The 14,211-nt window shown below is 35.9% G+C and overlaps 1 protein-coding gene and 1 pseudogene across 1 annotated transcript; one reads left to right on the forward strand and one right to left on the reverse strand.

Annotated features, from left to right (window-relative positions):
• Positions 1-7,661: 7,661 nt before the first annotated feature.
• On the forward strand, positions 7,662-10,645 carry LOC132270528 (uncharacterized). The gene is made up of 4 exons (XM_059771703.1): positions 7,662-8,231; positions 8,453-8,771; positions 9,315-9,451; positions 10,415-10,645. The coding sequence occupies exons 1-4, from the start codon at positions 7,662-7,664 to the stop codon at positions 10,643-10,645; spliced, it is 1,257 nt and encodes a 418-aa protein (XP_059627686.1).
• A 3,265-nt stretch (positions 10,646-13,910) lies between these two features.
• On the reverse strand, positions 13,911-14,009 carry LOC132272142 (small nucleolar RNA R71; annotated as a pseudogene).
• Positions 14,010-14,211: the final 202 nt, after the last annotated feature.

The following is a 14,211-nucleotide window of genomic DNA, read 5'->3' on the forward strand; positions in this document are numbered from 1 at the left end:
TTAGAGTTTAGGCCCTCCACCTTTCGGCGCGAGAAATTCAATACTTGATGAGGCTAAAATCCCAGCTATTTAATGAAAATGGATTGCTATCTACTTTTGTCAAAATAAAAGCTTTCAATGCACTACTAGCCCAATTGGGATATAACCAATTCAATAGTCAACAAAGCATGTGCCCCATAAATGAATGCAAGTCTGCGCCTGTGCTAGTGTAGAATCCTAGAGTGAATCTCAAAATAATTACAAAATCAGGATGATGTGAACCACAAGTGCAAGCATGATATCAATCTTTCGAAAAATTTACTCCTAAATGATATCCACAAGGCATACAAGAAGTATTGGACTCTCAAGTCAAGCAATTTTTAAATTTTAAGCAATATAGTCCTCAAAAGATCAAACTTGGAATCAACGACCTTCTTGAATAACCATACTAGCAAACTCACATCAGATATCAAATGGGATAAGAATAATCAAGTCATACATTTTATGACAATGTAGCACAATATAAAAGAGAGATATGAGATCAAGCCCTAGCTTAAGCATGAAAGTATGCATGAGTATACATAAGGGCACAATGGTGAAACATATATATATATATATATATATATATATATATATATATATATATATATATTTAATGAAAGCAAGATTAAACTAAATGCAAGAAAATATGAACAATGATTGCTAATTTTAACGTCGCTAGCTAGATGGAAAGCTGTTTTTAAAGATTGACATTTTATTTTATATATATATATATATATATTTTTTGAAACTTCAGATCGATCGAACTAAGATCGATCGATCGATCGATCGAACACCTGAGATCCTACTGACAAGTTCGATTGATACACAGAGAGGTCTTTTTTATGGATTTCATAAAATTTCTAAGTATAGAGTGAAGATCGATCCAAGAAAAAGTTGGATTGATCTAGGAACTTTCAGATCGATCCAAGGAAATTTTCGATTGATACACAGAGAAATGATTTATGCAGGAAATTTCAGATCGATGGGGGCAGAGAGAGGATTGGATGCAAGGATGGGTGTTCGATCGATCAAACCTCATTTGAGATCGATCAAACATGCAAGAATATGTAGAAAATTAAGCTTTCTCTTGAGACCAATGAATGCATCACTATATCTCTTCATAGATTGGATCTACCAAAAGGGCAGCTTCCATATGTCTTTGAAAAACTTGTCCCTCAATATAGGGTTTCAACCTTTGCCCATTCACTTTGAATGTGTTGCCATTTTTTAAACTTTGAATTTCAACTGCCCCATGTGGTGCAACGGAGATGATCTCGTATAGACCTTCCCATTTGATTTACAACTTCCCGGGAAAGAGTTTTAACCTAGAGTTGAAAAGCCAAGCTTTTTAACCCAGCTCAAAAGATTTCTTCCTAATGTGTTTGTCATGAAAAGCTTTGGTCCTCTCTTTATAGAGTTTGGCATTGTCATAAGCATTGTGCCTCAACTCTTCCAACTCATTTAATTAGAGTAATCGGTTCTCTCCGGCTTTGTCAAGGTCAAGATTAAGCTTTTTAATTGCCCACATAGCCTTGTGTTCTAGCTCAACCAGGAGATGGCAAGGCTTTCCATAAACAAGTCTATAAGGAGACATGCCAATAGGAGTCTTATATGCCATCTGGTAGGCCCACAAAGCATCATTCAATTTACGTGACCAATCCTTTCGGGTTGTATTAACTGTTTTCTCAAGAATATGTTTGATTTCCCGATTTGAAACTTCTACTTACCCACTTGTTTAAGGATGGTAGGGGGTGGCCACTTTATGAGTGACAGAGTACTTAAGGAATAATTGCTTTAAGAATTGATTGCAAAAATGCTTTCCTCCATCACTAATCATGGCTTTTGGCATACCAAAACGAGTGAATATATTGGATTTAATGAATTGCACAACCACAGAGTGGTCATTGGTTTTGGTAGCACAAGCCTCCACCCACTTAGAAATATAGTCAACGGCAAGCAAAATGTATTGATATCCATAAGACATAGGGAAAGGACCCATAAAATCAATGCCCTAAATGTCAAAGATTTCAATAAGAAGAATACTTGTCAAGGGTATCATATCTCTTCTCGACATTGACCCCATTTTTTGACATCTTTCACACACTTTGCAAAAATTATAGGCATCTCTATGAATGGTGGGCCAAAATAACCCACTTTGAAGCACCTTCAAGGCGGTTTTCTTTGCACTAAAATGCCCACTGCATGCAAGAGTATGGCAAAACACAAGCACACTTGGAATTTCACTCTCGGGAATGCACCTCCTCACAATTTGATTTGGACAATACCGAAACAAAATAGGATCTTCCCAATAGTAATTTTGGATGTTAGCAAAGAAACATTTCTTCACTTGCTTTGACCAATTGGTCAGAAGTTTGCCAATTGCCAGAAATTCATAATGTCGGCAAACCAAGGCATTTGTCCATTAGAAACTTAGAATAGTTGTTCATCCAGAAATGAATCATGAATGAGTGGACTCGAGGAAGATTCTACCACTAATCTTAAATGATGATCAACAACCACATTTTTGGTGCCTTTCTTATCTTTGATTTCAAAATCGAATTCTTGAAGAAACAAAATTGGTGCGACCGAGCGTGTGCACAAAATAATGCACAACACTTTAGGTTTAGAAATAATGTCAAGTGGGCACCATATTTTAAAATTTATAAAACCACTAAACACTTATACTATGGAGTATGAAGTGAGCAGGGATCGTCCCAATAGATCTAAACAATTATAGGTTTTTCAGAATTGAATTCTACTTTAGTGCTTATGTGTTGCTAAAAAGGGTTTTGTTTGTGATTAAAGCTAATTTGAAACTAAATGATTGCAATAAAGAAATAGAATTTAAGAGATTGGAAAGAGACTTAGGGTGTAGGATTCACCACTAAGCACATTCCCTAACTCACTATTATTCAACTAATTGGGGAAATAATTAAATGTAATTCTAATGTAGCTAATAGTTGCAAAGAAAAGTATGAAACATCAATTTCAAGCTTGAATTGCCTACCTAATGACGAATAAGCTAAGTGTAGTGCAATTCACCTATCCAAAGAATGGTCCATCAATTCAAGTTACAATTCTAGCCTACATCAATCTAGAGGATAATGCAATTGTGGGAAAAAGTATGGAATTCAAATATAAGTATGGATGGTCTACTTACCTAATAATTAAATTGCAATTAAATTAATTAAACTAATTAAACATATATTTAAAACTAATTAGACAATAAATTAACCTAAACATGTAGTGCCATCCATCAAATAGAAGTAATTTTCCATCAAATTGATTCACAACTACAATTAATTATCACCATGCATAGACATCACAAGAATCAATTTACAAAGAATTCAAGTGTAAACTTTGTTTATTCATCAACCACACATAAGACAACACATGATTAATACAAATAAACAATTGGAAGAATTGATTCATATATTTCAAGCCTATACAATAATTACATGCTAAATCCCCAAAAAGTATGAAAAGAGAGAGAGAATATGTTACATGCTTAGGGTTTATCCAACCCTAAGTAGAAGAATCAGCCACTCATGGTTGATGGAGTTGAAGATAGAACAATCTCCATCCTTGAATTCATCATCTCCGAACTTTTCTTCCAAACCCTAGCCCGTTCTTCGTTTCTCCTCCTTCGCGTCTTTTTTCCAGAAAAAGATATCGATACAGATCAAAACAATAAAACTTAATAATTAAAATAATAAAAATAAAACTTTCCAAACTAATAAAACCCTAAAAATAATGGGCCTATTTCCCTTAAGTAACAAACTCTATTTAAGTCCAATAGAACCAAAAAAATAAACCCAAAAGACAAAATCCCGTAATGCTGCCAAGGCCTGGGGGATCGATCCCCTAGCCTTGGGGATCGATCCCCAAAGGGCATTGTTAGTTCTGTAAATAGTGGGGGATCGATGCCCCACTCTGGGGATCGATCCCCAGGTGTTGGAAATCTCCTTTAAGCTCTATTTTAGCTCCATTTTGGCCCCGGGCTAATCCGTTTGCTTCTTAATCTTTGGGAACATCATTAAAGGCCTGAAAAATGTAGAATTGACCGCTTTTGAAGGATGAGCACACTATACGAACAATGGTTGCGGACTCTTCTTGCCATTTTCTAAACTTTTCCTGAATGTCTTTGTTTGTGTCCAAAAAGGCTTTAATGAACCGAAATTAGTCTGTTTGAACTATATTGACCTGAAATTGACAAAAATATAAATTTGAACTAACACATGAAAATAAGATAAATGCAAGGACTAAAATACCATAGTTTAGGTGTTGAAATGTGCAACATTTATGCACTTATCAAAAATCCACCTTATTAAACGAGGTTTTGTTTCCTTCTTAGTCAATAGGTGTCGCAAAGCAGCATGATTAGAATAGACAATAACTTTTGACCCTAAGAGGTAAGACCGAAATTTGTTAAGAGCATATACTATGGCAAGTAATTCCTTCTCGGTAGTGGAGTAATTCAATTGAGCTCCCGAAAGGGTCCTGCTTGCATAGTATACAGCACATGGAAGTTTTCCAACCCTTTACCCCAAAACTGCTCCCATGGCATAATCAGAAGCATCACACATGATTTCAAACGATAATGACCAATTGGGAGGTTGCATAATAGGAGAAGATGATAACAAGTCACGCAATTTATGAAAAGCATCAAGGCATGCTTGATCAAAGATAAAAGGAGTTTCCTTGGCGAGAAGATTACACAAGGGTCTAGCAATTTTGCTAAAGTCTTTGATGAAACGGCGATAGAAGCCGGCATGACCTAGAAAGGAGTGAATTTCTCTCACCGTAGAAGGTGGAGGCAATTCAGAAATGAGCTCAACTTTCGCTTTATCCACCTCAATTCCCCTTTTTGAGTTGACGTGACCTAAAATAATACCTTCTTGAACCATAAAATGGCTCTTTTCCCAACTAAGAACAAGGTTTGTTTCACGACATCTGATGAGTGCTAAAAACTGCACATTTAAGCCCCATAAGCTTAGGTATTCTAGGACCTTTATCTATCTTACTTTCCCGTTTTAGACTAATTTTGTATTATTGCCTTTTTTAGGTGCTTATCCCCAAAATAAGCTAATTCAACCCAATAAGAGCTTAAAACAAGCTAACTGAAGCTAGATGGAAGAAAGGAGCAAAGTGGAAGCAGACTGAAGCAAAGTGTGGAATTCAACAGGTTCGATCGATCACAAAAACAATTCGATCGATCGAAAGTTCATCGATCTAGATATTTTAAGATGGATCCAAGTTCTGTTGTCCTTATCTAAAGATCCCACAAAGTTTGATCAATCCAACAATTCTCAGATTGATTGAAAAGATTTTATCTTATCCTGTTGTACCACCCCACCTACCACTTTTGTCTCTTTCTCCAAAATATCTCAGATCTGTCCTTATCCAAAAAGGCGCCGCCATGGGAGGAACGATCTAGCCAAGTTTGATAGATCTCAGCTCAGTTTGATCAATCACAAAACAAGTTCGATCGATCAAACCCTCTCAAATGCGAAAAAAATATATTTCCAGCTCATTAAAAGTTGTCTCATTGTGCAATCATTGGAGGAGCCCTTGTGTACGAGCCTAAACCATTGGGTGTGACATTTGAGCTTCCTATATAAGGAATATGAGCAACTTTTGTGTAGGGATTACACAATACACAAAGACACAATAAAGAGCATTTAGAGATAGTCTTAGAGATGAAGAAAAGAGAGGAGCTAAAGACACACTCTTGGAGGCTTTCCATCTACTTGAAGAAGAGGAGCATTCCTACCATAGAGATAGCCCTTGAGGGTTGGAGGACACCATTCATAAGTGGCTAGACATCCTCTTGGGGATAGAGTTAGCCCTAAGCATGCTTTCTTTACCTTGATTTATGTATTTTTGAGGAGATTTGTGTTGTAATACATGTTTTGACATCTTTATACACATAGATCTTGTTTATTCAATGATTTGTGTGGTTTAATTCTTCCAAGTGACCATTTCATTCTATCCGTATGTTTATGTATGCTAGAATAGATGTTCATGTGCTTATCTCTATTTCTTGTGTTGTTGATACATGTCTATGTGTATTGATGCTATAGATCTAGAGATTGTCAAGATATAGTGTTGACCTTGAATCAAAGGTTTTTGATCATCAAAATTCATTAATGATGTTCTATGATTACTAATGTCTTCTTGAGTGAAATTACAGAGCAAAGCATTCATCAAAACAAGCACTACAATTCAAGGACAAAACTGAAGAAGCAACACCAAGGCATGAACAAAGGACTAAGCAATCAAAAGTCAAAGTCAAGTCATCACAAGACATCAAAATGGGGTTAGCTAGGTTGGTGAGTTTCTTAGGAAGCCTTGTTAAACTAGATATGAACACCTTGAAGCTCAAACTCTCCAACATTATGCATATCATTCATTCACAGTGTCTAAGGAACAAAGGACCAAAGTGTAGATAATCATCTAAACAAGTTCCTGAAAATGTAGGTCTATTTTGGTCTACCGAAATGGAATGGCTAAATGAATCAGTCTACCGAAACAAAAAATACTGAGAACAATGACCAATCTAAAGAGTTATTTCGGTCGACCGAAATAACTGTGAGTTTTACTTTGGTCTACCGAAACAAGGATGTTGAGATTGATGAAATCATTTTAGTCGACCGAAATAGAAAAGGGCCTTACTTTGGTCTACCGAACCTAGAGTACTGAGAGGATGATCTTCAAACCTTAAACCATTTCGGTCAACCGAAACAAAGAAGGGTTCCACTTCGGTGTATCGAAACAAAAGTACTGAGAAGATGTTCCAATCTCAAAACAATTTCGGACAACCGAAACTCAAGGGAGTTTTACTTCGGTCAACCGAAGCTGCGTATTTCAAAATTCAAACGTGTATTTTTGTCTTAGGATGTGTGTCCAACAGCTAGAATCATATCAGACATGTTTGGAAGTCTATTTAAAGGCTTAAGAGCTTCATTTAAATGTTATTGCTTTTCACCAAGAGAGTATACTGAGCAATCATATATCCTTTCATCATTATACACATACTTTCTATCATCATCAAAAGGTATTGAGCTTCAAGTTATTCATATATACTTTAGAGTGAGCTAAATCTTGTACTTCAGATCTGAGAGAGAGATCATCTTGTATTTCATCTATATATTTTAAAAACTTGTAAGAGCTGGTGTGGCTCAAGGAAGACTAAGAGAAGGTGTATCTCTTAGCACTTAGAAGCTAAAAAAAGCTTCTTGTAAGAGGTTTACTCTCCACCCGCAAGGAGAAGCCATAGTGAATTGGGAAGTCTCAAGAGGGGTCTTGAGCCGAGGAGTAGGAGTTTCCGAACCTCGCTAAAAATCATTGAGTACATGTTTGCAACCTCTTTCTCTATCTCTATATTTATTGCTTCTTCTATGTATTGATATGATTCATCATAATTGCTAACTATTGAAACTTAAATTCAAATTGTATTATTCAATATCTGTTAAAGAAATTGTGTTTGTCTCTAGTTGGTTTATTAAGATTGAAAAATTGACCGTAGTTTGCTTAGACTCTATTCACACCCCCCCCCCCTCTAGAGTCTACACTTGGGCAACAATTGGTATCAGAGCAAAGTCTCTATTAAAAAAGCTTAAGTGTTTTAGAGATCGATCATGGCAAACTTAAATGGTCACCTTCTAAAAGAAGGTCAGTCCAATACTAGACCTCCTTGGTTCGATGGAATAAATTATGGCTATTGGAAAAATAGAATGATAGATTTCCTCCAATCTGTAGACTATCAAATCTGGTTAGTTATTGTTAATGGACCTTTTGTTCCAATGAAAGGATTTGGTGCTGAAAGGGTCCCTAAGACTAAAGCTGAATGGAACACCGAGGACTATAAACTTATCTCCTTGAATGCCAAGGCCAAAGTCAATCTAAATTGTGCTATAAGTCTTAGTGAATATAATAGAGTCTCTACCTGTACCACAGCTAAAGAAATCTGGGATAAACTTCAAGTTACTTATAAAGGAACCTCACAGGTCAAGGAATCCAAAATTGATATTCTTATGCATCAATATGAGTTGTTTCGTATGAATGAAAATAAGTCTATTAGTGCAATGTTTGTGAGATTTACTGATATCATTAATGGCTTGAAACATCTTGGCAGAACTATGACTAACTCTGATCTTGCAAGGAAAATTCTAAGAAGCTTACCCGAAAAATGGGATGTAAAAGCAACGGTAATCAAGGAATCTCACAATCTCAACACACTTGAGCTAGATAAACTTCTCGGCTCCTTTCTCATATGGTAAATCACTCTAAAAGATAGAGAAGGAGATCATCATCGAAAGAAAGAAATTGCTCTCAAAGTCTCTTCAAGAGAAAAGGAAGTTGCCAGCAATGAAAGTGAAGACGATGATCTAGCTCTTATCACTCAATCCTTCAAGATATTTCTTCAAAGGAAGAAATTCAACAAGGGAAGGTTCAACATGACATCTCTACCTGTTTTCACTATAGAAAACCAGGATACTTTAAAGCTGATTGTCATGCCTATAAAGAGGAAAAGAAAAAGAAAAGAGCAATGCAAGCCACTTGGGAAGATGACGACTCAAATGGATCCGAAAGCAATGAGGAAAAGGCTATCCTTTGTCTCATGGCTAGTAGGGATGAGGTAAACTCTAATTCTAATTCTTCCTCTGAATGTGAAATGTCTTATGATGAATTAGTTGATACATATAATGGATTACTTGATGGTTTTAAAGAATTGCATGATGAACTAGGTAAAATGATCAAAAAAATGTACTTCTCAAAGAAGAGAAAAAGTTATCGTCGAAAATAAATTCCAAACTCTTCTAAATGAAAATGATCTTTTGAAAGAGGAATGCACCTTGCTTAAAGAAAAAGGACCACCTGAACTCATATCTGAAAATGAATCCTTGAAGTTAATCATTGAAGACCAAATTGATAGTCTAGCTAAGTTCACTCAAGGTACTAAAAATCTAGAACTTATGCTAGGTGCTTAAAGAGGTGTCTTTAATAAAAATGGATTAGGATATGACCCATTTGACAAGAAAGCATGTCTTTTGAATAAAAGAGAGTTTTTGGCCAATTACTTTCTTAAGAGCAAGAACAAAAATTCTAAATGCAATTATTGTAAAAGAATAGGTCATCTCATTCAAGAATGCTCAAAGAGAAAGCCTAAATTCATCAAGAAGTGGGTTCTTAAAGGAACATATATGCTCTTAGCTAACTCCCATGGACCCAACAAGATTTGGGTACAAAGTGAAAATAGTTGAAATCTCTTTTGTAAGATGGTTTCAAAGTCTCCACATCTTCCAAACACAAATGGTTTCTTGATAGCGGATGTTCAAGACATATGACGGGTGACCGCGCAAAATTCTCCTCTCTAGAAGCATACAACGGAGGAAGCGTAACATTTGGAGATAATTCTAAAGGCAAGGTAATTGGCATCGGGATCATAGGTATTTCCCCTTCTTTATCAATTGAACATGTCTTACTTATTGAAGGTTTAAAGCATAATTTATTTAGTGTTAGTCAACTTTGTGATAATGGATTTGATATGACTTTTAAATTGGATAAATGCATTGTTAAGAGAAATGAATCTCAAATATTTTGTGCTCCTAGAAGTGGTAATGTATATACCTTGCTCTTAGGTGAACTTCAAGAACAAGATGTTAAATGTTTCATGTCATCCAATGAACATGGTTGGTTGTGGCATAGGAGGTTAGGTCATGCTAGCATGGATTTAATCTCAAGATTGTCTAAAAATGATCTAGTCAAAGGTCTACCCAAGACAAATTTTTCAAAAGACAAACCGTGTAGTGCTTGTCAAATCGGTAAACAAATCAAGTCCTCCTTCAAAAGGAAAAAGGATTTAACCACTTCAAAACCGGGGAAAATTGCTAATCTTGGTGGTAAACTCTATATCTTTGTAATCGTAGATGACTACTCTAGATTCACTTGGGTATTCTTTCTTGCACGCAAAAATGAGGCTCATTCAATTCTCTCAAAATTTTGCAAAAGGGTCAAAAATGGAAAGGAATGTAAAATTAAAACCATTAGAAGTGATAGGGGTAGAGAGTTTGACAATCAAGACGTTGAAAGATTTTGCGATGAAAATGGCTACAATCATAATCTTTCGGCACCTAAAACTCCCCAACAAAACGGTGTGGTTGAAAGGAAAAATAGATCTCTTCAAGAAATGGCTAGAACCATGCTAAATGAACACAAATCCCCTAGATCTTTGTAGGCCGAAGCCATAAATACTTCATGCCATGTTATAAACAGAGTTGTTATTAGAAAGATTCTCAACAAAACACCCTATGAGTTATGGAACAAAATAAAACCTAATATAGGTTATTTCAAAGTTTTTAGATGTAAATGCTTTGTCCTCAATGATAAGGATAATCTAGGAAAGTTTGATGCCAAATCCGATGAAGGCATTTTTCTTGGATATTCCTCTAGAAGTAAAGCATATAGAGTTTATAACAAGAGGACCCTAGTTGTGGTTGAATCCATACATGTTGTGTTTGATGAATCCTCAACCTCCCCCACAAAAAGTGTGATGGACAATGATGAAGAAGTTGAACTTGAAAAGAGCACCAATGAACTTGATACAATAGGTCCCCTATAGAGCTTGAGAGGAGTATCAATGATCTCAACATAAATGGGTCTCCTATTGATATCTACCAAAGTTCTAATTCAAGTAATGATACTTCTGAAAATAAAACTACACCAAATGAATGGAAGTTAGTTCATAATCATCCCATTGACCAATGATAAGCACTGAAAAGTGCGTATTTAAATCCCTTAAGCTTAGGCAGTTTAGTACTTATATCTATCTTACTTTACCATTTTAGATTAATTTCGTATTATTTCCATTTTCAGGCACTTATCCCGTAAATAAGCTAACTCAGCTAAATAAGAGCTTAATTGAAGCAATTCTAGGATTAATCAAAGGAAAAAGCAAAGTGGAGAAAGAAAGAAGCAAATGAAGCCAAAGGTGGCAAGCAACAAAGTTCGATCGATCCAACTTCAAGGTTCGATCGATCGAACAATGATCGATCTCAACACTTCAAGATAGATCCAAGCCTTGACCCAAAAGCATAAAGTTCCGAAAGTTTGATCGATCCAACACCATCCTTCGATCAATCGAACACTTTTGTCCTTATTTAAATGATTGATCCTATCCACAGCTGTACCACCTACAAACCACTTTTGTCCTTTTCCCATAAATATCTCCCACAATTATCTCGTATTTGTCTTTTTCTAAAAAGCTCAGCCATATGGATCGATCCAGCCTTAGTTTGATCGATCTCACTTACTTTCGATCGATCGAACTTCCTCTAGTGCGAAAAAGTTAAAATTCCATCTCATTGAAAGTTATCCTTTATCTAATCATTAGGGAATATTGTGTGCACGACCCCAGCTCATTTTGGGTGTCATTTTGACCTACCTATATAAGGATAAGGATTGCTTTTTCAAGGGGAGCCAACATTACTTTCATATCATATCTCTTGGAGAGGAAGCTTAGAGGAGGAGAACACTAGAGACACCATTGGAGACTCTTCATCAACAAGGAGCAGATTTCAACCATGGAGTTAGCCCTTAAGGGTTGGGCATCATCACCATGAGTGGCTAGACATCCTCTTGGGGCTAGAGTTAGCCCCAATCATGCTTTCTTTATCTTAATCTTGTGTATTATTGAGGGATTAGTGTTGTAATTGATGTTTTGACACTTTGATACAGATAGATCTTGTTTATTCAATGATTAATGTGGTTTAATGCTTCCAATTGGTCATTTCATTCTATCCATACATCTATGTATGCTATAATAGATGTTCATATGCTTGTCTCTAGATTTTGTGTTATTGATGCATGTCTATGTGTATTGATGCTATAGATTTAGAGATTGTTAAAACATTGTGCTTAAAAGAATGCTCTTGTGATTCTCTTGATGGTTCATGCTTATCTTTTGATGGATTGTGCCTCTCCCCTAGTTTATTTTCATGCTAGTAGTGTAGATGTAATGTAGTTGTAGTGTAGTGTTAAATGAGAGGACAATCTATGCTTGTTGTTTGATGATCCAAGCTTTTGAATGCAATTAGCATATGTCTCTATCCTTGTGTTGTATTTGGATTATGAGCTTAATAAAAGGATTAATGACTTGTTTTGATTTATTGTGCCTTTCACATGTTGTTTAGACAATATATGCTTTATAGCTTAGATATATTGTGCCTTTCACATGATGTTTAGACAATACATGCTTAATTAGCCATCCTTGCTTATTAAATCAACCAAATACACACACACCAATATTGCAACCCACTATTTGCCCTCATTAATCACTTATTAACGATATAGAAATGCATTGCTTGGTGGTAATCTCTAAACCCCAAGATCTCTTTCTCTCTCTCACTTACTCTTAATTGCACTCTTTTGATATTACTTAGTTTAATTTAGTTGCTCTTTAATCAACCAACCAACCATTTGTTTGATCACTCGACCTACTTACCCTAATTGTGATTCCAAGACATTGCTCGATCCTTACAGTCCTTTGTCCTACGTTAGTAATAGTGTTGGTAGTGGTTTTTATAAATTTAAACTTGACCCGAAAAGGCTTTTCTTGAACCGCACATCCACTACACATCAATTTGGTGTACAAGGAACGGCTTCATAACTCGTCAAATTTTGGTGCTGTTGCTGGGGATTTGTTAATTAGATTTGGCAACGTCGGATTTGTGGAATTGATTAGGATTAGTACTCTTTTGATCGTGTTTTTACTTCATTTTTATTTTTCTTTTTGGTTACTTATTGTGTTGTTCTTATTTAATAAAGTGCTTTGTTAGAGAGGAAGCAAGCAAAGGGGCCATTGAGCATTCAATTCAAGCAAGCAAAGAAAGGAAAAATGTTAAAAACTTAAAAAAATTGCTAAGCTAAGCTTTAAAATTTGGAGTTGAAGTGCTAAAGGACCTTTGTGAGATTTTTTTTACTTAATCCCTTAGTTAAATCGTCGGCCCGCGTGGAGGCTTATTTTTTATTGTTTTGCATCATTGAGTTAAAGTATGGGAGTATGAATTTAATGTTTGTGGAAGAAGGCTAATTGCATTGTTGTGAAGGCATAATGTTTGTCATTCTTTGTGTTTGTTGTGTTTTGTATTGTGCATGCATGGGCATCGTTCATTGAGACCAACTCTTGCTCCTCTTGATTTACATCTTGAATCTATTGTTAGAAATCCTAGGGGAAGAGGAAGTTCAAATAGAGCCAATCTTTCAATGGATGACCATAATGATAATCATGTTGAGGACATTGGTCACATAGACCAACAAGGTATCCTTCATCCCAATATGCACAATGAGAACATACAAGTACCATTAGGCATGCCTAGGCCATTCATTCACCAACCACCACAACAACAAGGCCAAGTTCCATATGGAATGCCAAGGCCAATGTATGCTCCACAACCTCACGTCAAAAATTAAGGAATTCAAAACCAAGGTGTTCATGTTGCACCTCAAGTAGCTAATCCACCTCTTGCTTTAAGAGATCACTATGTACCTAATGAATACAATGCACCTACATGCATCCAATTGCCTCCATTTAGAGCACATCATTATGAAATTAAGTTACAAACCATTCAAATGCTTCCTAACTATCATGGACTTCCAAGTGAAGAACCTTACAAGCATTTGGATGAGTTTCTTGAAGTATGTTCCACCGTAAAATATACGGATATGCCGGAAGAGGTTTTAAGACTCAAACTTTTTTCATTCACCTTAAAAGACAAGGCAAAGTATTGGTTTAACAATCTTAGGCCTTTTTCAATCACTTCTTGGGCAGAAATACAACAAGAGTTCTTGAAGAAGAACTATCCGGTTTCTAAGACCAATGCCATGGGGACCTCAATTCGAGAATTTTCACAAAGGGATGGAGAAACGTTTCATGAGGCATGGGAACGCTTCAATGAATTGCTTAGGAAGTATCCACATCATGACATGCCCAAATGGCAATTAGTTCAATACTTCTTTGAGTGCTTATCGGACAACTATAAGGGTATGGTTGATGCTTCCATGGGTGGCTCTTACATTGATAGGCATGAGGATGACGTGTGGCGTCTCTATGAAAGTATGAGTGAAAATTCTTTGCATAGAACACTATCATCCAAGAATGGTAGAAATTCACAAGGTAAGAAAAGTGTT

Source organism: Cornus florida, unplaced genomic scaffold (assembly GCF_030987335.1).
Source record: "Cornus florida cultivar Cherokee Brave unplaced genomic scaffold, ASM3098733v1 CherokeeBrave_3.0.0_Hap2_Chr08, whole genome shotgun sequence".
Lineage (NCBI taxonomy): Eukaryota > Viridiplantae > Streptophyta > Magnoliopsida > Cornales > Cornaceae > Cornus > Cornus florida.

Coding starts and splice junctions, on each gene's coding strand:
- LOC132270528 (XM_059771703.1), top strand. CDS start 7,662: ATGGCAAACTTAAATGGTCACCTTCTAAAAGAAGGTCAGTCCAATACT. Junction 8,232..8,452: donor AATGGGATGTAAAAGCAACG/GTAATCAAGGAA, acceptor ATTTCTTCAAAG/GAAGAAATTCAACAAGGGAA. Junction 9,452..10,414: donor GAGATAATTCTAAAGGCAAG/GTAATTGGCATC, acceptor CTCAATGATAAG/GATAATCTAGGAAAGTTTGA.